The sequence below is a fragment of the Festucalex cinctus genome, chromosome 1, assembly GCF_051991245.1.
Source record: "Festucalex cinctus isolate MCC-2025b chromosome 1, RoL_Fcin_1.0, whole genome shotgun sequence".
Lineage (NCBI taxonomy): Eukaryota > Metazoa > Chordata > Actinopteri > Syngnathiformes > Syngnathidae > Festucalex > Festucalex cinctus.
The window spans coordinates 34474292-34500716 of record NC_135411.1 but is presented as its reverse complement, the minus strand read 5'-3'; the positions used below and the strand labels follow the sequence as shown (position 1 = coordinate 34500716).

General features: G+C 40.1%; 2 protein-coding genes across 8 annotated transcripts; both read left to right on the top strand.

The window, feature by feature from the left end:
• The first annotated feature begins 1479 nt into the window (after positions 1 to 1479).
• emc10 (ER membrane protein complex subunit 10) lies at positions 1480 to 4939 on the top strand. 2 transcript variants are annotated; one of them, XM_077530722.1, is made up of 8 exons: positions 1480 to 1713; positions 1818 to 1884; positions 2245 to 2357; positions 2501 to 2614; positions 2886 to 3070; positions 3849 to 3942; positions 4179 to 4293; positions 4778 to 4927. In XM_077530722.1, exons 1-7 carry the CDS (start codon positions 1624 to 1626, stop codon positions 4263 to 4265), a joined length of 750 nt encoding a protein of 249 aa, XP_077386848.1. In that variant the 5' UTR covers positions 1480 to 1623; the 3' UTR covers positions 4266 to 4293; positions 4778 to 4927. The 2 variants fall into 2 exon arrangements, with proteins under 2 accessions (XP_077386848.1, XP_077386766.1); XM_077530640.1 differs by lacking the exon at positions 4179 to 4293 and having other exon boundaries at positions 1482 to 1713; positions 4778 to 4939.
• Positions 4940 to 6618: 1679 nt separating this feature from the next.
• On the top strand, positions 6619 to 25963 carry LOC144025549 (tripartite motif-containing protein 16). Of its 6 annotated transcripts, none has more exons than XM_077531742.1 (7): positions 6619 to 6977; positions 9021 to 9155; positions 16801 to 17063; positions 21527 to 21553; positions 21642 to 21704; positions 23265 to 23404; positions 25321 to 25963. In XM_077531742.1, the coding sequence occupies exons 2-7, from the start codon at positions 9133 to 9135 to the stop codon at positions 25717 to 25719; spliced, it is 915 nt and encodes a 304-aa protein (XP_077387868.1). In that variant the 5' UTR covers positions 6619 to 6977; positions 9021 to 9132; the 3' UTR covers positions 25720 to 25963. The 6 variants fall into 6 exon arrangements, with proteins under 6 accessions (XP_077387868.1, XP_077387860.1, XP_077387892.1 ...); XM_077531734.1 differs by having other exon boundaries at positions 9005 to 9155; XM_077531766.1 differs by lacking the exons at positions 6619 to 6977; positions 9021 to 9155 and adding an exon at positions 13912 to 14211.
• The last annotated feature ends 462 nt before the right edge of the window (positions 25964 to 26425 follow it).

Here is a 26425-nt window from a genome sequence, read left to right as displayed (position 1 = left end):
TGTGTGTGTGTGTGTGTGTGTGTGTGTGTGTGTGGGGGGGGGGGGGGGGGGGTGTTGTCTACTAATGATAGACGTCCAAGTTCTAAAACTTCCCAATCAAAACAAAAATGAAAAATGTGACATTTCTATATGGAAAGTTAAAAAGGCACATTATTCTGCAGTTTTACTCAAAAGCATTTACAGTTTGGAGTAGGGATGGGTGAGTATCAATACCAGGTATCGGTATTGGGCCTACACTTTACCTCATTTCAAGATATTTGTACTTGTGAATGATACCAGTATCAGCCGCACTCCTGTGGCTGTTTTACAATCAGATACGAGAAATTAGAAGCACAGGAAATTGCCATTATTTGTATGCGATTTTAAGGGGCAAAATGTTTTATTGGGGTATATTGGTCTTGCTTTAAAATTATCTCCAATTATTTTGTGGGGGAAATCTTATATATCAAAAGTACTTGTGGTATCGGTACTTTTCGGTATCGGTATCAGTGTGGTTACTCAACAGTTGAGTACCGCTGAGGTTTTCAAGAACCGATACGGTACAGTTTGTTTTTTATAACCATTCCTGACATCTGCTTCACATCTGTGTTGCATGGAGTTCTACATTTTGCAGTGCATAATAAGACGTGTCAATTAAAAACAAAAAATCATGGACTCCTTTCTTACAACACGGCATTTGAACATGCGACAAAGTCAAAAGATTCATATAAAGTCTACATTTACATTCGAATAAGAATAGCACAGCTGTTTAAGGTGTTAAAGAGAGAGATAACACCTAATCGGTGACCAGATACTTCATCTCAAGTTCTGCAAAAAATACACGAGTCAGCTACTTATAAATAATCTCCTTCCTTATTAGACGTTTTAGTGCATGACATCATCCTTCTTCTCATCTGCTGTACACCCAATAAAAGTGTTTTGAGAGATCTATAACACATTTTGAGCTTATGGCAACAAACCTAGTTTTTTGGACAAACATTATAAATAGATGACATAATTGTATTTATGCATTTTTAAATATACGTCTGTAGAACGTTTTTGACATTCTTTTCTACGTTTTTTTGTTGTTGTTTGTTTGTTTTTGGTTAGGAACCAGGCGTTGAATCAGAGCAGTCTTTTTTTTTTTGGTCATTTGGTGACCTCTGTCGTCCAGTAAAGATAGGTGCAACATACACTTTGCTCATGAAACAGTTATGCGTTGAATTGTTTCGCCTCAAAACATGAAATGTAGACTTTTAAACCAATTCATTAATATTTTGAGGGTTATCTGATAAATTATATCACGTTCTGAAACATATACGTTGTCTTTTATTTGGTCGACTCTTATTATGACAGCCTACCGGAAAAGTTACACGTGCTTTTTCGCTTTGCCAACGATACATTCGTTTACTGTTTTACGTTCAGTTGTTCACGTTTAATTTGTAAATCTAAAACACACACGTTTGGAGCTATTTATTAATTCCAACTACTTTGGTATTCATTTAATCATTAACCAGGAGAAAATACGGGTTGTCATTTATTTGGTAAACTCTTATTGCGAAAGAGACCAACGGAAGCAAAACGGCGTTCTATGAACGCTGCGTCGCTCATGCATGCTTGAACTCGGTTGGTCTAAATACGAAAATGAGGCCTTTATCCATCGTAACGGCAGTTATTTCTTTAATTTTATCGATTGCATGCATTGAGGTTGTCTGGTGCAACAATGGCAGGAGGGTACGTGTGTGTCTTTTCAAAATCGTCGACGATCTTCGATGAAGCAGCTATCGGTGTGTGTTCAAAGGCTAACGGCGGCTTCACTTGTTTCCATCGATTTCCAGGTTGGCGACGTCCAAGATGCGGAATTCAGTGATTTCTCCGTGCCTCTAGAACATTCTTTTGAAGTTGGTGAGGAACTTTTCATGTTTAAGTGCAATTCTTTACTTCGTCTTTACTCAACCTAGCGGCATCAGTGTTACTGGGGAGAACAACCTAGCTACCAGACGCCATTCGAAAATATTCGATTTCTTTATAAGGTAGTCTGAAATTAACTTACCGACTTTAGCAAGGGTGTGACCGGTGAGATAGTCATAAACTCTATTGTCCTGACTTGAATTAGGCCAGTGTCATTAGTAAATCACGTCACCATACTTCTCTCAAAGATCCTGTCTATTTACTTTGCTCCCACACAAGACACGACCGAACTGTCGTTGCCATTTGAAAATGCCATTAAACGGGTGCATTTAACCCCATACAATCTCTGTCCAGATGACGTAAGCAAGTTCCGGGTGCGCGGAGCTCTGCTGCTAAAAGCCGGCAGGGAGCCAGGAGTGTCTCTGAGTCAGAACCAACTAACGCAGGACGACAGAGTCAAGCTGAAAGTGAGTCAAAGCATCAGTAAACAGCAACGTTTTCTTTATTCCCCGACTTTACATTTATTTATTTTTACATCTCATAAACGTGTATCTACTTTTGATTGAAAGCAATATTAATGTATTAAAACCTGTTGAAAAATTTGTGTCAGGATGTGGCCTCCGTGGATGGTCTATACCGAATCAGAGTGCCTCGGGTTTCACTGCAGGCTGACAGACAGACGGAGCGACAAATGGACGGATACCTCACTGCTTTTGTCAGAGCTGTAAGTCTTTCAACAATAATAGATGGCACCAAAAAAAAATCTATTGCTTTGACGTGAGCACAAAATCGGTGCATAGTCATGATTTTCAGGAAAGGATTCAAATAAATCTGGAAATTTGTGAATGAAACTGCGCATGCAAGGGTTTACTTGGAGAGTATAGTTTTTTTTGTTTTTTTAAGGGTTTGTTTGACTACCACTGCTCTATTATATGAACATGCACATTCATAATAATAATACAAATGATGATGATTGCCATGTTCCCTCTGTTCAGTGCGCAATGGTGGAGTCCCACCTGAGCGACGTGATCACGCTGCACACGGATGTGTCGGGCACACTGATCGGCATTTCCATCGTCACGCTGCCCGGCGCGTGCAGGGGGGCGGACGTGGAGGACGATGTGGACCTGGAGCTCTTCAACACCACGCTCAGCGTCATGGCACCCGTCAACGCACCCGGGTCGGTCACTCGTTACTTCTCATCCTTTCTACTTGTTGATTTCTTATGTCGTGAGGAACGATGGCATGAAGACGACTGCATGTAGGGCCCAAACGTTTGAGTAACAGGGATGAATAATACTTTGATACACTTGAAAATACATTTTTTTTTTGGCACAGGAGTTACCATCGAACACCGCCACTTTCCCGCTATTTTGTTCAACCACGCAATGAATTGTAGGTAATAAAGTTTGGCATCAATGCGGGCTCAGCCGAAATGTCGAACAAGGGTGCAAAGGGGGCGTGGCATAGTGAGGTAATGCACAATTGAGGAGCACAAGGGTGGAAGTGCGAGTATTGGGACAGAGCCATAATGTTGCATTTGTGCACTTTGAAACGTGTCGGTCATTGTGATGCATTGACTTAGAGAAACTCTGAATTTCAGCCCATATGAGCTTGTTGGTGGATATTTTTTTAACTGAAACTTGTCAGCCAATCGGAGAAGGGGTCCCCCCAAGTATCACATGAAACAAAAATCTTTTCACATCACTAAAGCTGACAGTAGATTATTTGCTTATGATCGAGAATGCTTTTTTACTGTGTATTATGTCGTGTCTTTGTGTTTATCTGTATTGCGCATGGTGCTCCGCTCTTTTCTTTCCTCAGCTGTCTCCAACCGTTAGCGTCAGTTGCAGTTGAGTCTTCAGCATTGCTTTCCCATCAGGATTTGTCACATCTCAGCACGCAGTGACACATTTGTATTCTTTTTGATTTGTAATTGCCACAAAATGTCCTCGCAGGCCCGAGACGGCTCTGTTCCTGGAGCGCTTGGAGCAGGAGTCGGAGAATAAAGGCAAGAATCCTCAGGAGCAGAAGTCTTTCTTCGCTAAATACGTAAGTGGATCTACCTGCCCCCCTCCCAACAACTCCTCCTGTGCTCGTCTTTCCCGCCTGTCAACAAACTTCCGTCTTTTTGCTTCCCCCGACCACGCCGAGATGGATGTTTCCAAAAGCGCTTCCCTAATTGCGTCTGTCAGTTGTGATGCAACACCCGCGCCTGAAGATGGCGCCGTCTCGGGGCTGCGCCTTGCTGACTGTTGTGTGCCGGTTGCTGTGCTGTTGTGTTGCAGTGGTATTTGATACTGGGAGGCGCAATCTTCCTCATGGCTTCCAATTCGGCACAGCCCCCAGCAGGGGGAGGCAGAGAGCAGAGCTGAAAACTCCCCCCAGACTCACTCACTGGAAGTAAACATGAGAATGCTTCATTGTGGCTCCTCATCTTCATCCTGCTCATTTTCTCACACAGTGGCCACCATCACTGTTTTAGTACTCAACTGCAGAAAGACGAGGCATCTGTAAGCTGTAAAAAAAAAAAAGAAAAGGAAATTCTGGTGTCTTGAGGCCCCATTTGAGTGTTGCCTCTAAGTCCTGCTGCTTTGGTTAGTGACAGTGTCATGTCACATGGCGGTGGTATCAATCACAGTCAATAGATGTCGAGTTAATTCATTAATTGAGGTGTAGCAGAGGCCACTATTTGAGGAAATGTGACACTTTCTAACTATATCAAGATCGGTAATTCCAAACTGGGAATGATTGCGTGAAGGGACTTGAATAAATCACGTTCCACTTAACCACTAACAACCTGCTAACATGCTTTTCTTATTCTTGTCTTGAAGCCAGACAGGAACAAACCAACAAGTAAATTGATCTTTGTTTTTTGTTTTTCCAGTGGATGTACATCGTGCCCCTGGTTCTCTTCCTGATGATGTCAGGTGCCCAGGACCAATCAGGCGGCGGGGCCGGTGGTGGCGGTGCAGCCAATGGCGGTGGCCGATGATCCGTTTTTTATTGTTTCGAAATTCTCTTGTGAACTGCTGTACATGAGCATTATTGTGTTGTTTTTTTTTTTTTTTTTTTTTTTTTTTTTTTTTTTTTTTTTTATAATACCACTGTGAAGAGAATATTAAAAGTATTTATGACCTATCGGATTGAAGTGGTATGAGCTTAATTTTAGATTCCAACAACAACAACTAAACATAGTTTGTAACTGCATCTCCATAGCATACATTCAGTGATGTAAGCAGAGATATGACATCATTCGAAATGACTCAAGTCGGGATATGCAACATGATAGCTCGTAAACAGCACGTTTGCATTTTGAAATGCATTTAACAAGGATAAAAAGCAAACTGGTGTCAATACTAGTAACTAATATGATGTATTTGGATGAATGTTTGCGCCGGTGGCGTTTGGGACAACGGCCTTCCTATGAGGCACTGCATTAAGTTCAAACCTCTATATTACAATATAGTACTTCACAATGAATATTTAATATGTGTGAGTGTGCATGATTTTGTGTGCCCTGTGATTGGCTGGCAACCAGTTCAGGGTGTACCCCACCGACTGCTGGAAGACAGCTGGGGAAGGCTCCAGCATGCCGGCGACCCTAGTGAGGATAAGCAGTTTGGATAATGGATGGATGGATGATAAAAACATCAAAAGTTGAAATATAATACATGGTACTCATTATAGAAATGTATTATTGTCACTTCTCAGAGCTATCGTGTGTTTTGCTGCTCTGGTAGTAGTGCCAAAATTCTTTTCCGGGTGGAAACAGACAAAGCAACTACAATTTTGGCCGACCTGTACTCACAAAGTCCCATTTTTCTTGAAAAGTGCACCATATTGAATTTTATCTTTTTTTTTTTTTTATCATGCCATGACATTGGACCTCTCCTGCTCAGTTACCTATGCATAATTATGATTCCCGCTTGTGCTCAATGGCAGGTCAAGCCGTGCTGCACTATGATTGGATGTCTCTGATCAACCAATCACAGGATGGAAACTTGCAGACTTTGAGCCAGCAGGAAGGCCATCCATCCATTTTCTTTTACCGCTTTTTCCTCCCAAGGGTCGCGGGGGGTGCTGGCGCCTATCTCAGCTGGCTCTGGGCAGTAGGCGGGGGACACCCTACACTGGTTGCCAGCCAATCACAGGGCACAGCAGCAGGAAGGCCGACGGTTGTAAATCTGATAATTGTTTAAAAACAAAACATATGTTAATAGTATGTGTCATGAGCAGTGTTGCCGGTAACGCGTTACTCAAAAAAGTTGCTTTCTAAAGTAACTAATAGTCTAACGCGTTACTTTATTCTACAAAGTAGTCTGATTAAAGTTACTGTCCAGAGAATCAATGCGTTACTCTACATTTCCATGAAGAAGGCAAACTATCTCACTGTTGTAACAGTCACAAACAACTACTGCTAACTACGAAGATGAGGCAGAAGTCATTGATCACCACACTGAATTCAGCCACGGTCTGGTCATGAATGGTTTGTACATTCAAAACAAAAGTGATGATACTTTTACTACTAGTTTTATTAACCAACAGGCACACAACACAACAAAAAAAGTGTGCATTATGGACCATAAAAGTGGTAAAAAAAATAATTTATTTCCATCCTCAACTGGTCCGTGAAGCATTATGGAATGAGGTCGTCTCTCGCCAGGGGGAGTGACGTCAGACAAGTTACGTTTTCAGTAGGGGTGGAACAAAAAAACGATTCGACCGAACCATCGTTCGTCAAGGGGAGCTAAAGACCGTATCGGTTGCGAGTGAGGCTTTATGGTTTTCATAACAATAGCAAGAGTTCTGCGCCGTGCTCTACTTGTTTTGTTTACATTTCAGTAGCATCACCATTCAAGCTACTTCCGTGTTTCCGTGCTCGCGACACGGCGCGCGCGCGCGCAACGAGTGACAACATACAAATGGAGACAGTTAGCAGAAGCCGGTGCCGTACATCTCGGTATTTCCCATGGCTATCGAGTCCTCTCGGTGCACTTGTATGTCCCGGGCCGGCGTTGGTACTGCGCGCGAGCCAAAAAGAATAACTCCCGTGACGATCCAATGCATGGATTCAAACGACACAGGTATGTCCCACAGCCAACACACCAGCTAAGCTAAAAGCACACTGCAAGTATCTCATTTCTCAGTTTGTGGTTCCTTGTCAATGTCTACAACTAGCATGAGCAGCAGATAGGAGAACTGAGACGTGCCCGCGATTACGACAGCCCAAAAAACAAAATATAAACAGTAGTGATTCTGTGGTCATCATCGTGTCTCAGATTAAAAAAACAAAAAAAGATGTCATACATTAACCAAAAATGAAAGTGATGACAAAAGAAAAAACAATTGTTAAATACAAAAATTGTTGATTAAAAAGGGAAATGAACTTTTGGAAATATTTTTGCTTATATTAAGTGGTTAAAATGTGTTTGATAGATTTATTGTTCCATAAGGTGGCTTCATATTTCTTTTGGCTGGACGGTAGGTTTATTTCATGTCTTAAATTTATGTTTCTGAAATACTTCACAATGTGCAAATATTCTGTTTAATTGTGTTGGTGTCTGTCTAAAGGTTAAATATTTATATTTAACATTAAATTATCAACCTTTTGTTTTCCTGATCCTTATTTTGAAGAGAAAAAACAAACAAACCAAAAAACAATTATAACTGTCAATAACTACTAATAAATATTTAAACTGATACATGTGTACACACTGGAATAGCGGAACAAACAAACAATAGAGGAATTTAGGGGATTTTCATTTTCAACCTGGATAGATTTTTATTTTTTGTTTTATAAAAAGTATTTACGTTACAAGAAGTCAAGAGAGACTGCCTATTTTGTTTTTCATAAAAAAAAACCTTTATTTTCATGTTAAAAATGCACTTTCAATAAAGTATTTGGAACTCCGTTTCTACTGCATTATTTTTATGTTGAGATGGTGTTATCGGCAGCTGCTGAAAGTAACTAAAAAAGTAACTTTTAATCTAACTTAGTTACTTTTAAAATCAAGTAATCAGTAACGCAATTTAGTTACTTTTAAAACCAAGTAATCAGTAAAGTAACTAAGTTACTTTTTCAAGGTAACTGTGGCAACACTGGTCATGAGCCGCCACTTGTGGCATTGAAGGCTCTGGGCAGATTATAATGACATGGCAACAACAAGCTAACACCAATTTAACTAACATACACTCAAGTGGGAGCTAAGCAGCCAAGTCACGTGATGAAATGAAGAGAAATAAATTATCGTAAATTAATAAATATCAAAATTCATACAAGTTCATGTAGTTGTAAGTGAAAAGTCAGCATTTAGACCAACAGTAAAGCCCCTATAGGACTGACGTCACTGACACATACAAAATGCCCCCCCCCCCAACCTTCCTTTTTTAATTACATGTATGACTAATTTTCCCTCAATATGCCACATTTTCTTTATATAACCCCTTTTTTTCCTCAAACATCACCAGTATATTTTTCTAATATGACGTCTTTTTTTCCTTTTTTCTTTTTTTCCTTTTTCCTTTTTTTTTTTTTTTTTTGCAAATACAGATTCATACCTCAATATTTTAAATACAACCCCTTTTTTTAATTTGCAAATATGCCCTATACTCATTATTTTTTTTTTTCTAAGTAAGGCCCAATTTATAATCTGAAGTACACCACCAATTTTTCTCCTTTCCTTACAAATGTGCCCCTTGTGGGCCTCCTTTAAAAATGGTTATAATGTGCATTTTTTTTATATACTCCCTATTATTTCCTACTTTTCCTCACAAATACAACCTACTTCTGTAAATTGGCACTTTTTTTTTGCAAATATTTTTTCCCAAAATATGCATCATATTTCTTTAAATATGCTGTTTTAAATGATTTCTGTTTTGCGCATATGCTCCTTTTTATGTTTAAATGCACTGCCTCACTCCCTCTTTTGCTAAATTTTGCCAAGCACAACACCACATTTTCTTGTTGGAAATATGCCCCCTGATCTTTACTGTCGTTGCCTTTTAAATGATTTTATTGTTTTGCAAATGAGCCCCATTAACAAAAATACCAATTTTTATAAAATATATTTGATAAAAGACCAGTTTTCAATGTATCTACAAATCTTTTCAGTATATATGCACAACAGGCTGCAATTGGCTGGAAACCAGTTCAGGATGTACCCCGCCTACTGCCCATAACCAGCTGGGATAGGCTCCATCACCCCCCGCGACCCTTATGAGGAATAAGCAGTTCAGAAAATGGATGGATGGATGCAGAACAGGTAGATATAACACGTCCGGAACTCATACAGGCAAAGTTTTGCTGTGGTCCATTTGCATTTGCGTTATTTTATGGAACAATATAATTACAGTTGCGCCCCGTAATTTATCGAATTATAATAGCGAAATGAGTGAAAATAAATAGCGGAAACCTGAGTACAATTGACGGCAATTGTTTTTTTGTTTTTTTTTGTTTGTTTGTTTTTTTACCGATCCGGTAATATATTCTCCTGCATGTGGGCCCTGAGCTAATTTGAGTTTGACACCCCTGTATTAGATGAATGCTAAAAGAGTGCATACATGCACATGAAAATAAAGAAATAAGTATTTTTGAAACTATTTTGAACTGAAATTGAAAGCTGATGACATCACACTGCAGTGTGTATTTCTATTCTTGTTATGCATCATGTAGAACTTCTGCTAAACCTTACGTCAACGTATGCGCTCCCTCCCTCAGATGCTAGCCGCTCTGTCCTGCTGTTTTTAGTGCAGACCTGTGACAAATACTTTGGCCGTATATTTTGGGCACCACCTCAACACGTCGCTGGCCTGTGGTCCAATCGGCACAGGTCCCAGCTCGTGGGACCCTGGTGCATCATGGGAGATCTCTCAGCATGGCCACTGATGGATGCGCTTCTACCAGGAAGCGCGGGAACACTGGCACACGATTGTCGTCTGAGCATGCAAGCATGTAGCCGTAAGGACTTGTCACGTACACGCACACAAAACGGCATGTGTTGCTCCCAACAAGTGTGGAACAAACATCACGCTTACGTAAAAACCAACAAGAAGCCTTTGATGAGTCTTGTTTAGGGTGATTATTAATTAGTTGTCGTGTCAGAAAAGTTCCAGGACTGGTGTCCTAAAAGACATGTTTCAAATCCAAACTACAAACTTCAGATTTCCCCCTTGAAAGCATAAAACAATCTAAAGTAGGCATTTAAGGTGCGGGTATTATTGTTGTCCACTTGGGGTCGCCATCTTCAAATGTAGTATCTGTGACTTTGAATGTGTGTAGCTTTAAAAGACAGGGTCTGGCCACGTGAGTGATTTTGAGGATAACATCAAATAGTGGCTGTTAATTGGCTAACCGTTTAGCATTCCAATGTGTTGCGTCAGTTTTGTTCATATATTTCATGTCTGAATGCACTTGCTACCGCTGTAATTTGTCACTGTTTGTAAATTAAAGCTATGCGGTTGTCACATAGCCTATTGAAGTGTCAAAAAGAAACAATATAACACTACCAATTACTGTATTTGAAATGTTTGCAGGCGGTGGCACGGTTACTGACTGGTTAGCATATATATATATATATATATATATATATATATATATATAATCTGATGTTTTTATTCCAAAAAACAAACAAACAAACAAACTTTGTCTTTATCCAAAACTAAATAAATAACAATGAAAAAGAAACTTCTTGTCTCTGTTTTGATCACAGTGTTGCCAGACGGCATCCTGGACAGCAGTACACAGGGAGCACCCAGGTATGAGCAGCCTAGCCAGGAAAACAGCGCAGGGGGCTTTGGAGGGTTACCTCTGTGACAGCTCATAAATCTCTCGGGCCATGCGGTGTGGTGTGCCAGCGCCATGATTTAGGATCCTACACCAAGACTTATGTTGAACTAAAAGCCAAGAGGCCCATTGGTATTAGCTAGCCAGTAAATCTGAGTACTTTAAGCTAGGAGACTTTGCATTTACTTCCAAGAATACATTGCCATTTTGGAACTTTTCCAGAATAATTTAATTTTAAAATAGGTTGGATTCCTTTGAGAGTAGGGCGGCACAGTAGCCGAGTGGTTAGCACGTCCGCCTCCCAGTTCTGAGAACTCCGGTTCGAGTCCAGGCTCCGGCCTTCCTGGGTGGAGTTTGCATGTTCTCCCCGTGCCCGCGTGGGTCTTCTCCGGGTACTCCGGTCTCCTCCCACATTCCAAAGACATGCATGGCAGGTTAATTGGGTGCTCTGAATTGTCCCTGGGTGTGTTTGTGAGTGTGGATGATTGTTCGTCTCTGTGTGCCCTGCGATTGGCTGGCAACCAGTCCAGGGTGTACCCCGCCTACTACCCAAAGCCAGCTGAGATAGGCTCCAGCACCCCCCGCGACCCTTGTGAGGAATAAGCGGTCAAGAAAATGGATGGATGGATTCCTTTGAGAGTACTGTCGTTTAATTTCGCCTGGAAAATTATTATTATTATTACTACAGAAAACTTTAGTTTTATTATTATTACAGAAAACATCAGTTTTAAACAATCTATTTTAATACTAACATCTTGATTCTAAAATTCTTCAACAGTATTTATAGAGCACAAAGAAAAATGTGACTGCAACAAAGTGATGGTGATATGATCGGCCATATGACATAAAACACATTACAGTAAATACAATAAGATTATGAAGAGTAATAGTATAAATAAATCATTAGATAACACATTTCTCACTATTGGCATAGAAGAGATCCGCAGTTCCCTGTTACACAGACTACATGTGTGAGGTTGGAGCAGGGCTGGACTGGCACAAAAAAAAATTGGCCCGGGCATTTCGACAGCACCACCGGCCCGGCCCGACTCCTGCCTCACATGTAGCTCTGCCATTGATGTTTATTGATGACGTTTTAGTTTGTGGGCCACTGTCTTGTGATAAAATGTAGGAAAATAATAATTTAAAATCACCACATCGGCAACCAGTTCAGGGTGTACTACTACCCGAAGCCAGCTGGGATAGGCTCCAGCACCCTGTGATCCTTGTGAGGAAGAAGCAGTTAATAAACTGGATGGATGGATGGATGCATCAGCACCAAAAGAGGCCAGCCCACCGAGCATCTGCCCTGTATGCCAGATGGCCAGGCCAGCCCTGAGTGTGATGCACGTTACTTGTCATGTTTGAATGTAAACGACTGCAATTGTCTGACAGCTATACATACACAAATGAAGTTGGAATTTTTTTCAAAGTTTAGTTTAATTTAAGATTATTTATTTGTTTTTGTTGTTTTTGTTTGTTTGTTTGTTTTCAACAAAAAGTATTCCCCATATAAAAAAAAAAGAAAAAAAAAAGACTGGTTTTATTTTTGAAAAGTCAGTTTGATTCAACAAAAAAGTGGGACTGGTCAATTTTTCTGACCAATCACAAAATAGGCGGAGAGTGGGGTAAGTAGTGCCAATTTGTACTTAAAGTGTCTTTGATTGATTGATTTGATTGGATTTATTATTGAACATATAAACATAGAAACAAACAGCAGAAAAAGAAAAAAAGAAAAAAGAAAAGAAAAGAAGAATCCCTTACAATCCTCAATCAATCACAGTTTACATGTTCAAAAGGGAGTAGGAAGAAGTTAAAAACGTATCTAGTCCTACCCCTTATACATTGTATATTTAGACTTATTGCATTATTAATAGAATACTAGGTTCATATTTTTTTAAAAAGAAAATGTATATGCAAGGTGATTATAGGAACGCCTCAAACTAAAATATGTTCATATAGTTTAGGATGTTGTGCATCCCTGAGCAATCACTTTGGATCTTCAATCAACTGTTTGAGAAATATAGCTTCAGAAAAAAACTTGCCCCCAGTGTGGGGTAGGTTGAGCCATTAGTCAGAATTCAGTGGGGTAAATTGTGCCATTGATAACTGAAGTTAAAAAAAAAAGAGAGAGATCATTTGTCATGCCACAAACAATTATGTTATATAAAAGGAAGACAAATTCAACACAAAACTTTGATTTGCAGGTTTCAGAGGCCTTTTCTTCTTTTCTTCTTTTGCTTTTCTTGTTCAGCCTTTTTATCTTCTTTCTTTGTGAGCCTTCTCCAACTCCAGCTTCTCAGGTGTGTCCGTCACAATTCTTGCTTTCATTTCTTTTTGTGGATTTTGGCAAGGGAAAAATAACTTCTGAAAACACATAACTCAAGTGAGCAGAACAACCAGATTTGTCACTTGGTGAGTGCTTGGGAGGGGAAGGCTGAGCCTTTATTTTTTTTCTCTTATCCTTATTTATTTTATTGTATTTATTTTTTATTAATGGCCATCCTGCAGATTTTTATCTCCTTTCCTTTTCTTTTTTTTTTTTTTTTTTTTTTTTTTTTTTTAAGAGCTCAGAATTGTTCATTCGGTAGTCTGACCGATTCAACGTTTTATCATCATTGCTCTTTTTTGTGTGTGTGTGTGTGTGTGTGTGTATGTTTGCGTGTGTTATCTCCTTTCCAACCCGACGTGTGGTCTTCCCCTCTTTCCAACTCCTCAAGAGGAGTTGAAACCCTGTCTGCCTTTTGTATCTGGTGACAGGATGAATTTTGCTCAAAAATTAAGAATGACACATACAATGTAAGAATACAGTTTACAACAACGATAAAATACATGTAATATAGAGTAAATAATCATTATTTAGGGGAAGTTAAACCAGGTCCTTTGGCACAAATTACCCTCAGCCCACCATTTTGAAAAAACTGCATCCCTCAGCTGTTTTGAGCCAGCATCATGCTAAACGTATGCTAAGCTCATGATGTAGCTTACTAAAGCACTAAAACATGTGTGAACTGTTTTCAAAGTTTTCTATAATTGTTCAACCACAACCGTCAAAATACCTTAATCATAGAAATTTTACTTTGGAGGGTAAAAAAAAAAAATATTATATATATATATATATATATATATATATATATACACTGTATATATATATTAACTTTATGTGCTTACCTCTCAAGCTTCCCTCTCCCTTTTTTTACTGGAAGAACGAAATGGATGTTTCCTCAAAGATATGTGGTCACATGACCAACTTCTTCTATGGTTTTCTAAATAACACGGGTGGAACTACTTACCCCTTGGCATAAATTACCCCAGTCTCCCCTATTGTGGTTGGGGGCGGGACATGCGGCTGTAACAAAACAAGAAGAGCCAAGATCGTGAGAAGCAAACATTGACAAATGCATGGATGCTGCAATGAATTCTGTTCTTGCAGGATTACTCACAGTATTTTCATCCGTTGTCGTGATCGGTCAAAACAAAAGTTTGAGAGGCTTGCACAAGTTGCCGGATTGCCCAATCAGCTAGATATTATAAAGGTAAAATGCTTTGGATTTTATTTTGATGTTGTGACAAAAGTGTGATTTTTACTTTGTTCCACACAAAAAAAAATATTTCCTGTGCTAAGAGCACCTTAAGCTAATGAGGAGGCCCATGTTTAGTCTTAAGCTGTGTTACAAACATTAGCAGTTGTTGGAGACGCTCAAGAGGGTCTAGGATAAACACGGCAAACGCAAATGGTCGGCCGCGGCCAGTCAGGAGGCGAGATGCCGCCCGACCGGCCGCAGCTGGCTGCTGTCAATCAAGTCATCCGCATCGCTAAGTTATCGCACTCTCCATTAGCCCCATAGCGGCAGCGTGTTAGTGTGTAATCGGGCAACATGAGAGGGAGTTAACGTTGGCTGGTGCTCATAAACATAAGTCAAAGGTCAGCGGCAGGTGTTCCGCTGCTGCGCTCCGTCTACCGTGCATACATAACTGCGTCTCATTAAGATGTTTTGGCTCTCCTAAAGACCGATGAGGTATTCACATCAACTCAACACAACATCATGAACACAAACGTGATGGAGCCGTCCAAATGGATGCTTTCAGGACACGCTTTAGGCTTTGCCATTTGGGATTTAAACCAGGCTCAGGGTTTCCAAGTAAGGGTGATGTCATAGATAGGGATTTAAACTAGTGTTGGGGTTTCGAATTTAGGGTTTCAGGATTAGGGTTTCAAATTAGAGTTTTAAATCTCTGCTGGGGTTTGAAATTAGGGTTATGGTTTTAGTGAATGGTTTCAAGACAGGGTTTGGGATTCAAAGTAGGGTAATTAGTCTCTTAAGGTTTCTACATTAACTTGCAAGTCTGCTAGGGGTTCAAACAGGGATCAGTCTGCTAGGGGGTTAAGTTTCGGAGTAGATTTTCAAGTCAGTCTTACAGTATAAGACAGGGACAGGGTTTCAAATGAGGGCTTCAAACTAGAGTTAGGGTTTCCAAATAGGGTTTGTGTTTTAGAGAATTGTTGTGGTTTGGGTTTGGTTTGATTTTGGTTAGGCCTTAATCAGTTGTCATGTGTCCCTGGTGTCATTGTTATCATCCCAGTCCCTTGTGTCTTGTCCAGGTGTTTGTTTATTTAGTTCCTTCCTTCCCTGCAGTCTTTGGTGGATCATTTGTTTGCGTTTCAGAATCCTGTCCCTGTCTTGGTTACCCTAGTGTGTTTTGTTTGTGACTTTGTACATGAATTTTGGTCTTTTGTTAATTGAGTAGTTTTTCCTTATCTGCCTTTTGTTTTTTCTTTTGGAAATAAATTCCTCATTTTGTCGAAACCCTGCAAACCTGCCTCACCTCACCATTTCCTGCATTTGGGTCCTCAACACCCTGAACAAATTAGGGTTTCAAATTAGGGTTTAAAGTTAGTGTTAGAGATTCAAATGAATGTTTTAAGTCTGTGTTAAGGTTTCAAGCCAGGATTAGGATTCCAGAGTAGGATAATAAACTAAAGATGGGGTTTTAAATTAGGGTTTCAAGCCAGGATTAGAGTTTTAATTTACTGTAATGGTTTCAAGCTAGGCGGCATGGTGGCTGACTGGTTAGCACGTCCGCCTCCCAGTTCTGAGGTCTCAGGTTCGAGTCCAGGCTTCAGCCTTCCTGGGTGGAGTTTGCATGTTCTCCCCGTGCCTGTTTGGGTCTTCTGCGGGTTCTCCAGTCTCCTCCCACATTCCAAAGACATGCATGGCAGGTTAATTGGGTGCTCCGAATTGTCCCTAGGTGTGCTTGTGAGTGTGGATGGTTGTTCGTCTCTGTGTGGCCTGCGATTGGCTGGCAACCAGTTCAGGGTGTACCCCTGCCTACTGCCCATAGCCAGCTGAGATAGGCTCCAGCACCCCCCGTGACCCTTATGAGGAGCAAGTGGTTCAGAAAATGGATGGATGGATGGATGGATGGATGGATGGTTTCAAGCTCATGATGGGGGTTTCAAATTGGAATTGGGTATATGCTACGGAGGAGGCGGAACATCCGACTTCCGTAAGTCACACACCTACGCTGTTTCCGGTTACTGTTGTGACATAATAGGCCGTGTCCCAATATTCACTCTGCCACCCTTGTGCCTGTCAATTGCGCGTTCCCGTTAATGGGTGCGATGCGAGTGTGGGGTGTCTCAGTTCTCCGAGTGCATCTCAGTGCTTCGGAGAACTGAGACACCCTAAACACACACCCATCGACAGGAACGCACAATTGAGGGGCAAAAGGGTGGAACTGCAAGTATTGGGACACAGCCTATATGTCGCAACAGTAACCGAAAACAGCGTAGGTGTGTGACTTACGGAAGTCGGAAGTCTGTGGCATCTACCCCATTATATATAAGGGTTAGGATTACAAACTAGGTTTTTGAAATAAAGTTATGAGTTGGATTTGGATTAGGTTATTTAATCTGGTTTAGTGTTTCAAAGTATGGTTTTAAGCATGGCTAGCACAGTAGGGTGAAGTCTGGGTATTGGGTTCAAACCTGGGTTACAACCCCAAGGTGGGGGTTCAATGAGGGTATCTAACATGAAGTAGGATTTTAAGAAAGATATAAGGGTAGCTCCTAACTGCTTGTATGTGTTGTGTGTCGTCCATCACATGCTGCCTCCATGTGTAAGCAAATCAGTGACACCAATGCCGCCCTCCCAACCCCAACGACCACCACCGTGCACTGGCATGTCATCATCCTACACCACACCCCGTGTCGAGTCTGATGGGGGTCCTGCACAGCGCGCTACCCCCACTCCCCCACTTCGGCTCATCCGGAAGGTAATAAGAGGACCCTTGCACACGCAAAGGAGAGCCTCACTACACCGACTTGCACCAGACCTGACAAGCCTCAAAACCCAAGCAAGCAACATGCCCGTACCCAAGAAAGCAGGTAGGAACACAAGTCTACAAAAAGTCCTTTTCATGAAAATTTTGTACTTACAATTTTTATGTAATGACATTGAAACTGAACTTTTCATTACAATGAAAATAAGATGACAATTACATAGTAATCTTGAAAGAAAAAAAATGAAGTTCTTTTTTCTAATATTGTAGGTACAATACATATTTCTTAGGGGGAAAAAATACCAAAAAATACTTTCATTAATTGAGAAAACAACCCAGTTTAATACTAAATATGTAATTTTAAAACGACAATACGACGACAATAAACATTTTTTTAAAAATAACATCCTGACGTATTCTTGTCCGAATGTATTGGGCAAAATTTTGGTATTACTAACGAAACTAACTAAAGTTGACATTGTCTTTTTTCGATAAATTTCTATTTATTTTTTAATTGAGAAAAGAACATTTTAATCATCTTAAAAAAGTGAACTAATAACTTAATACTGAAATACTAAGAGAAAACTATCAATTTCTTCAATAATAAATCCCTAATTTTAAATATACCTACTTATTACAACGTTACGAGAAAGTTGTTTTATTTTCACCTCAAACGCTGGTAAAATTATATGTCATTATTTTCCAGGATTTTTTATTTTTTCATTTTTGTTGCTAACAACCTTAAGTAAGAATACCTTAAAAATAAATAAATAAATAAATTTTAAAAAAGTTCTATTTTTCAAGAGTAAAGTACAGTAATGCGTTTGATACAAAAACCATACTTCTGGGATTTTTTTATTTTTTTTTTAATCCCAATTTAATACAGACAATTCAATACTAAAATAATAATTTTATGGTGGGAAAGCAAGAATAATTTTATGGTGGGAAATACTACTATTAGTAATATCAATAGTAGTAGTAGTTGTAGTAGTAGTAATGAATGTTTTTATTTTATTCATGAAAAAAAAAAAGTAATTTTGAGGACTTTTTAAAAATTATTATTCGGAACGTCAACATTTGTTCTCACTTGTAACAGCTAATAAAGGTAAGAAATATCTCAATATATGGCAACATAATATTCATGTTGGCCACATACGACAGTAAAATGTGTTTGGACAAATGGGTGTCACTTTGGCACACATTTGAATCTTCCAGGCAGCGGCTCATCCATCATGCCAACACCGTGCAGGAAATATCCTTCAGAGGCATTGTTTACGCAATTGCTCGATGTATATCACAGACGCACATTATTGCATGGCTTGTGTTTCCTCCGTCGTTAGGTAACCATCTAAACCCTGACCTTATGTCTGTGTGGCTTACATGATTTTGTTCAAGAAGAGGAATTTTCATTTCGTGGAATGTCCTTGAAAGTAGACCTTAGTGACATTAGCACGCTCACGTGGGGGAATGTCGCCAGCGCGGGTTTTACAGCCTCCCATCCCGTCTGCACCGAGGATCCGTTTGAAACTCATTTTTATCCCTCTTGATTAATGAGGCGTATTTCCTAGTCAACATGTTTTTATCGTCCTCTTTGGCTTCATCCATCTGCCTTCAATCCCATCACTCACATTTCCCACTAGCTTAGTGGATATAAAAAGTCTACACACCCCTATTCCAATGCCAGGTGCTGTGCATGGCTTGTGCTGGCTACAAGATGTCGGGAAAAGCCTACTTGAACATCTGAACTTTATTTAGGGTTAATGAGAGGCACTTTAAAAGATGGCAGTCCCATGAGTTTGAATGTGGTTAGTTTATTCCGAACACAGTTCCCCAGTTATAGGAGGGTGTGCACATTTGTGCAACTACATTAATTCCCCTCTCAAAAAGTTTTTTTTTTTTTTCTCTCGAGTCGAACAGGTTATAGGTCACATTAATGGTGTAAGAACTTTTCTTGCTCTTTTTTCTTGTATAATACCAAATTTGCATTGGAAGAGAAGTGGGTAGACTTTTTATAGCCACTGTTGATAATAATTACAGAATCATACCAATCAGATGATTATAAGGTTGTATATTTAACACATTCACTCCAGCCCAGCAAAAATGCATCATTTGACGTCTTTTTCCGTCAATGGCAGTGAATGAGTTAATATAACGAATTGCTAACAATTAATTACATGAATAAAGTCATAATCACATGGGAATTAAATTGTACTTTTTTTTTAACAGGGAAACACTAAAGCGAATTGTCAAATACTAAATACTACTAAAAAAAAATATATAATGGTGCAAAAAAAAAAAAAAAAAAAAAGTGGCATTTTCCGTGACATCCTGCTGGCTGAGCAAGGTCACGCAAGTGGATGGGCTCCCTCAAGGCTCGCCGATGATTTGCCTTTTTGCCGTGTCATGTTGCCTCGCTGATCCCTCGTATTTAAGACCCAGCCGGAGGAACTTGAGGCGTTAAGTTATTCCATCAAGTCTTTCCTTTCATCTTGGGCGGAGGCAGACGGAGGAGGCCGACCCTCACTGGAGCCGACCTTTGTTGTCAAATGTCTTCATCACATGCGTGGAACGCGTCCAATACCGCCAAGTGTATCCCATAATCCTCGGCGGTCTTCCACATGTTTTTCCGCTGCTTTCATCAAAGGTTGCAGCTCTTAAATCTGAGTGAAAAACATATGAGGCTTCAGAAGTCACAATTGTCTAATCCAATACTTGGAAGTTAAGTTATAATAAATTAACTGCATAAATGAAATGCATGGCGTTAATAAAATATTGCATAAATGAAAGTGCAAATTTTACAATTTAGCATTCGGGGCTTGAACCCGCGCACAAAACAGGGAACTTTACTTTCAGCAGAGTGTTAACCGTTGAGCTAAATGGCCACAGCACTTGCCAGAGAGACGATTACCTTCTTGATTCTAGAAGGTCTGGAAAATTACATGGAAAAAAAATATTTGCCAATATGAGATCAAAATGACTTGAAGACAATTATTGAGCTTAAAAAGATATTTGATTCATTAAAGTACTTGTACTGCTTGTTCCGTTCAATAAATTATGACTGTGGCTCTCCTTGCCCACATGGCAGGGCATTGCAGTACCTTCATGATGCCAACATATCTGAAGCTGTCGCCAAACTCAAATTGACCAAATGGGAAAGACTCCCAAGTTGGGGAACTCCAAATTCAAGGTAGCACTGCAATCATAACTTTGATTCATGTAGTGCAAGTCAGGCGTCCCGCTTTAAACATTTAATCGCTCTGATACATGACAGGATTATCTGCAGAGCTCGGATCTCAGCGGGAATGCCGGGATCATGCCAGGAGGGTCCTGGCATCAAAAGCTGTTCGTTAAATGCTCTCACGACAGTTCAAGGAAAGACACGACAACCCCCAACGCCCTGAGATGATCCTTAGATCCCAACTCCATCACATTTGATGATGATTGTTAAAAAGGTTTCAATGGTCGCTTTCGGAATTGGTCGCTCGGATCGTTCAGTGCCCCTTACTAGCTAGGATTACAGCCAACTTTAGCAGTCAATCAAACTTAAGTGAATTCCATGCAAATTTTCACCTGTGAGGAAGGGTTTCAATATTTTACAGTAATTTAAGTTAAAAGTTTCTCTTGACCAAAACTTCAGTTTTGTCGTGAGTTAACTTGGAAGTCTTTTTTGACATCCAGCATTTTATGTCTTAAATAAAGCGGGGGGAAACATCATCCATTAGACTAAGGTCATCATGGGACATGTATAGTATATACAGCTGCATATCATCAGCATAACTGTGGAAGTTCACTCTATGCTTTTTGATGACCCTGCCAAAAGGGAGCAGATACAAATAGTACAGGGCCTCAAATTGATCCCTGCAGCAGACCACGTTACTTGATAATAATAATCCATCCATCCATCCATCCATCCATCCATTTTCTTGACCGCTTATTCCTCACAAGGGTCGTGGATAATAATAATAATAATAATAATAATAATAATAATAATAATAATAAGGATAATAATAATGCATCAGATTTCTATAGCTCTTTTCTGGACACTCAAAGACGCTTTACATTGGATACATTATTCATTCAGTCACACATTCACACTCTTGTAGCAGTAAGCTACTTAAGTAGCCAAAGCTGCCCTGGGGAAGGCTGACGGCTGCCAGTGTGCGCCTGCGGCCCCTCCGACCACCACCAAACATTCGCATCTTTCAGACACCTGTGTGAGTGGCACTGGATAGACTTTCAAGGAGGAGGTAACTAAATGTACCATTTTTTTCTAAATATATACACCTATTTAAATATATATTTAGCATTTTACCAGTATACAGTTTATTCTCTATATTTGTTACAGGAAAAGTCAAAGTCATAATCCTACACAAATAATTAAAAAAATTATCTGCATTTTCAAGGAAGTAAGTTTGAAGCTTACAAGCACACACTTTCTTGGAACTCCGAAGTGTGTGTGCGAGGGTGTGCATGCATGCGTGAATGTTCTTGGAAAGGTTGGAAAGAATGAGGAGCTTTTTCAGAGGGAAATCCTTGAGATGTTTCACTAACATCTTTCTCCGTTCACAGGCAGTAAAAACAACGGGGCAGCAGAAGGTAAACAATTTAAAAAAACACACACACACAATTTTGAGACAATATAATTAATAACAACGTTAAATGATGTTATATTATGTCTCCTCAGAGAAACTGCCGCCATACGATCCCAACATCCCTGAACCAACCACCAGAGCAGACTTCCTCAAACGTCAGTCGCTAAATACTTCAATACAATGACATCATCCATCCATTTTCTTCACCGCTTATTCCTTACAAGGGTACAATTAAAATAAATACAAATATTATTAGGTACACAAATTAGTGGTCCGACACAAAAATGCCAAGCTGGGCATTTTACAAAATTGTGTGCATCCATCATTCGTCAGACTTCTCCACCGTCAGACATCGCCAGTCTGTCATTTTTTTCAAGTGGTCCCAAATTTTAACTGCGCTTCTGTCAGTTTCACGGGTCAGCCAGTCTGTCAAAAACAAAAACATACCACCGTCCAACAGATGAAAAAAATATCCATTATCTAATTTGATTAAAATGGCAAATCACCGACTGGTTAGAATGTCTGTCTCACAGTGCAGAGGTTGCGCGTTCAAATCTGGGCTCCGGCCTTCCTGCGTGGAGTTTCATTGTTCTCTCTGTGCCTGCGTGGGTATTCTCCGGGTACTCCGGTTCCATCCCATATTACGAAAACATGCATGGGAGGTTGACTAAACTCTCTAAATTGTTCGTAGGTGTGAATGAATGTAAGTCGAAATTGTTGTTCGTCTATGTGTGCCCTGTGATTGGCTGGCAACCAGTTCGGTGTGTACCCCACCTCCTGCCCAAAGACAACTGGGATAGGCTCCAGCACACCCTGACCCTAAGTTACAAAATATACACCACACTTACAAAAATATGTAGTCATAAGTAAATAGGTTTGTTCTGACTATCTGTGTGCTAAGTAGCATTACGCAAACAATGCAGTGTTGAGTTTAAAGTCACAGTGTATATATTATTATATGTATTTCCTAAAATGCTTCACACTCATATGAACTTTGAGTGAACTGCTTTCTTCAGATGAACTGTACCAGACAGTGTGGCTGTGTTTAAAATGAGTCACGCCATCTGGACAGAAGCGAAAACGAGAACTTTCATTGCTAATGGATAATCACATACTTATTTGCAACACACTTACATCCAAGCAGACAGATATGTTATTCTAAGATAATGCAGCGTTGCACGATTGCGCTTTCCCCACCCCTTTAGTGATGCAACGCTATTTGTTGTAACCATACAGGAAATTACCCCCAATAAAAAGACCGGAAGCAAGAGATTTGCCAGAGCATCTTTGACAGCTTGTACGTGGCAACTCTGCTCTCCTCGCTGCGTGTAAAAACGAATAAGTCTTGTCTTCTTATCCTTGTGTTGTCACTTATATGTTTTGATGTTTAAACCTATAAATTTGGTCCTTTGGGCCGGATTCCAAGATACCTGAGGATCCCAGCTTCGGAGTAGAATTCCAGGAAGTCTGTGCACGGCAACACAGACCCTTGATATCCCTAACTGGGATTTGATGGTTGACGGAAATCTGAGGGATGAGAAGACAACTTGGTAGGAGCAATTTTCATAAGGGGTATGAAAGAATGATTGGCGACATAAAGCCTACACGAAGTACCATAGCTTTGCTGGCTTCGGATCAATGGTGGACAGCGTTTTTAATTGATACGTACTCAACTGCTCTTGCCTGGCTAAAAATATTGTTGACTTCCCTTCCAGACTGGATGCCGCTGTCTTTGGACGGCAAAACTGCACAGAAGCTGCTGTGGATCTCAGAAAACGGAGCTAAGGTGGCACGCACGTCTGAAGCCGTCTGTCCATATCCCAGCAGACCGGAGAGATACGAACACTCGCCACAGGTGAGCAAGACTGTTTTTAAAGGGATACTTGACTCATTGAACCATTTTCAGCATAAAAAGTTCATATTTTGTTGAGAATTAACCTGATGGCCATTGAGCCCTTATCTATCGCACTTAGATCAATACAATCAATAAATGGAATTCATAGAGGCGGGCGGGAGCACAAGGCTTCTTTGTACGCGGACGACTTATTAATGTATGTTTCAGTCCCCATTTCAAGTATACATCACATTGTCTGCGTTTTGGGAAGATTTTGTGTATTTTCTGGGTACAAATTAAACCTTCGTAAAAGCGAGTGTTACCCCGTGAATGATTTGGCCCTCTTGATGCAAGATAATACCTTCCCCTTTCAAGTATCCAAGGATGGTTTTAAATATCTGGGCATTAATATCACAAGGACCATGCAAAGGCTTTATCCGGATAACTTAATAAGGCTACTTGGTAAAGTTGAATCAGACCTAAAAAAAATTGGAGACCACTTCACCTATCTTTAGCAGGAAGAGTAAACTGTATTAAGATGAATGTGCTCCCAAAAGTTCGATACTTATTTCAGTGTATTCCAATTTATCTCCCCAAGTCATTCTTTAGAAAAGGCTCTCACCTCATTTATATGGGACGGGAAAAGACCTAGAATACGCCTAGACATGTTACAAAGGCCAACTGCAAAGGGTGGCCTGGCGCTTCCAAATTTTTGGCTACACAATTCCGACAGACTGGTGTCACATTGAATCCACATCATGTACCCCTACATCACTTCGCGTCCTTGTGACTTCCAGTCTCCCCTCTCTATTACTGACTTTACTAGCAATCCAGTAGTAGTACATACCCTTAAAATATGGAATCATCTGAGAGAGCATTACGGACTCCATAATTTTCTCCACATCAGGCCTATAACCAATAATCATTTCTTTCCCCCTGCAATATTAGACTCTGGATTCTTTCAATGGCAAAGACAAGGCATTTTTAGATTTAAGGATTTGTACATAAATAATACACTGGCAAGCTTTGAAGATCTGTCACTCAAATTCAATCTCCTTCGATCCAATTTATTTCGATATTTTCAGATCCAACACTTCCTTCAGCATAATGACCCCAATTTTCCATATATACCTTCAGTGTCCACCTTGGACGAAGTATTGGAAAGCTCACTAGACTCAAGGAAACTAATTTCTAGGGTTAAAGACTGTATATCCTCACTCAATGAAGTATCTGTTCAAAAAATTAGAGCGGACTGGGAGAATGAATTGGGAATGAATTTGGACGAAATATGGAACACAGCACTGCAGAGAGTGAATAACAGTGCTTCATGTGCCAAACTGAGTGTGATACAATTTAAGATTTTGCACCGCTGCCACTATTCGAAGGTAAAACTGGCAAAAATATACCCAAATACTGATGCAAATTTAAAATTTCAATACAGAAGTTAAAAAAACAAACAAAAAAAAACAATTAAAACGCTAGTTGTTTTTTCATAAAGGTGTATTTTTTTTCTATATAAAAATGGTGTATACAAAAAAAGGTCTGCACCAAAAGATTCAGATTGAAAAGGTACTTTGACAGAAAAATCCTTATTTTCTCAATGCAAATTTTCATTGATTTTTGGAAGTTTTGTTTTTCTGATCATAAAGTGCATTTCTTCCACATAAAAGCAAAGGAAGGCGTTTTTGTCTGACCATATTGTGTACTTGTACTTGACATAAAACCCGCAATGAAAAGTGGGTATTTTGACAAAACGCAGCATTTTTTCAACAATCAACCCCCACCCACCCCTTTTTTTTGTTTGTGGGGGGTTAAAGAGAATAAATAAAGGGTAAAGAGAATAAATTCTCATTTTTATCAGCAAAGATTAGACATTTTTTTACATACTTGGTTCCGCCACAGAATGGGCGCACAACTGACCTTGCGTTCCTGCTCAGGTGCTGTGCAAGGAGGGCCTCTTGGGCTCCCGCGGCTACTGGGAGGTGGACTACGACGGCTGGGTGGTGATTGGCGCGGTGGCACAAAGCGCCCCCCGCAAGGAGGGCCCCTGCGGCATAGGTGAGAACGCCAGCTCCTGGGGCGTGGGCTGGTCGGGCTCCTGCTACCAGGTGTGGCACAACGGCGAGAACGTGGACGCGGACATGCCCCCGTGCAGCACGCTGGGCGTGTACGTGGACCAGCCGGCCGGCATCATCAAGTTCCTGCTGGTGGAGGGTGAGGGCGACAAGGAGGTGCGGCTGCTGCACAAGTTCAAGATCAGCGTGCAGGAGAAGCTCCTGCCCGCCATGTGGGTGGGCACAAACTCCTTATGCCTCATTCGGAAAAAGGATCAGTGAAGCGCTCGGCGAGCGGACATTTAATTAAAAGGCGGAACAAGCACTAAGAGTCCAAAGGTGGAAGTGGCGTGTCTGTGTTGATGTCCAATTGTTTTATTATATCAGTTTTTTTTCTTTTTAGAAATAGGCAATGGTGAGTTTGCATCTTTGCATATGTACCAGAGCGCTTGTCTTGCATATTCAGTGTGCCAAATAAAATCAACTTCTATGTAAACAAACAAATAAATAACTCACTCCCTCAAGAAAAAAAGTAGCTTGTTTTTTTTAATAATAAACTTTACAGAAGTTGTGTTTTTGCAAAGATGTCACATTTTCCACGCTATTATTTTTTTTTTCAAGAAAATATTACATAAAATTACAACACTAAAGTACTTTTTTTAATATCGCATTATTTCAAAGTCATATTAGGTAATAAAATTACAATTTAAAAACTGCCATAATTTTTTTCAATATTTTTTTTCAGGAAAACCCCCCAAAACATAATCTTTCAAGAATAGGGGGGGAGAATGTACTCAGGGTGTACGTCACTTCTGCCTCGACAATTCCTGTCAGTTGTCAGTACCAGATGTGATTGGCCTGCAAGATTTAATGTCTGCATAGAATGTGAAATATTAGTACATCCAACGCCTCCATGTTTTCTCTCCGACTTACCATTATTCACAATCTGATTCCCAAAGGCACAAAACATTCCCACCTTGATCCGTGA

Bases quoted from the DNA above. Each gene is read 5' to 3' on its own strand.
- emc10 (XM_077530640.1), top strand. From the start codon at position 1,624: ATGAGGCCTTTATCCATCGTAACGGCAGTTATTTCTTTAATTTTATCG. The intron at 1,714-1,817 runs GTACGTGTGTGT...ATCGATTTCCAG, and splicing joins GGTGCAACAATGGCAGGAGG to GTTGGCGACGTCCAAGATGC. The intron at 3,943-4,777 runs GTAAGTGGATCT...TTGTTTTTCCAG, and splicing joins AGTCTTTCTTCGCTAAATAC to TGGATGTACATCGTGCCCCT.
- LOC144025549 (XM_077531742.1), top strand. From the start codon at position 9,133: ATGGATGGATGGATGCAGAACAG. The intron at 17,064-21,526 runs GTAGGAACACAA...CTCCGTTCACAG, and splicing joins GCCCGTACCCAAGAAAGCAG to GCAGTAAAAACAACGGGGCA. The intron at 23,405-25,320 runs GTGAGCAAGACT...GTTCCTGCTCAG, and splicing joins GATACGAACACTCGCCACAG to GTGCTGTGCAAGGAGGGCCT.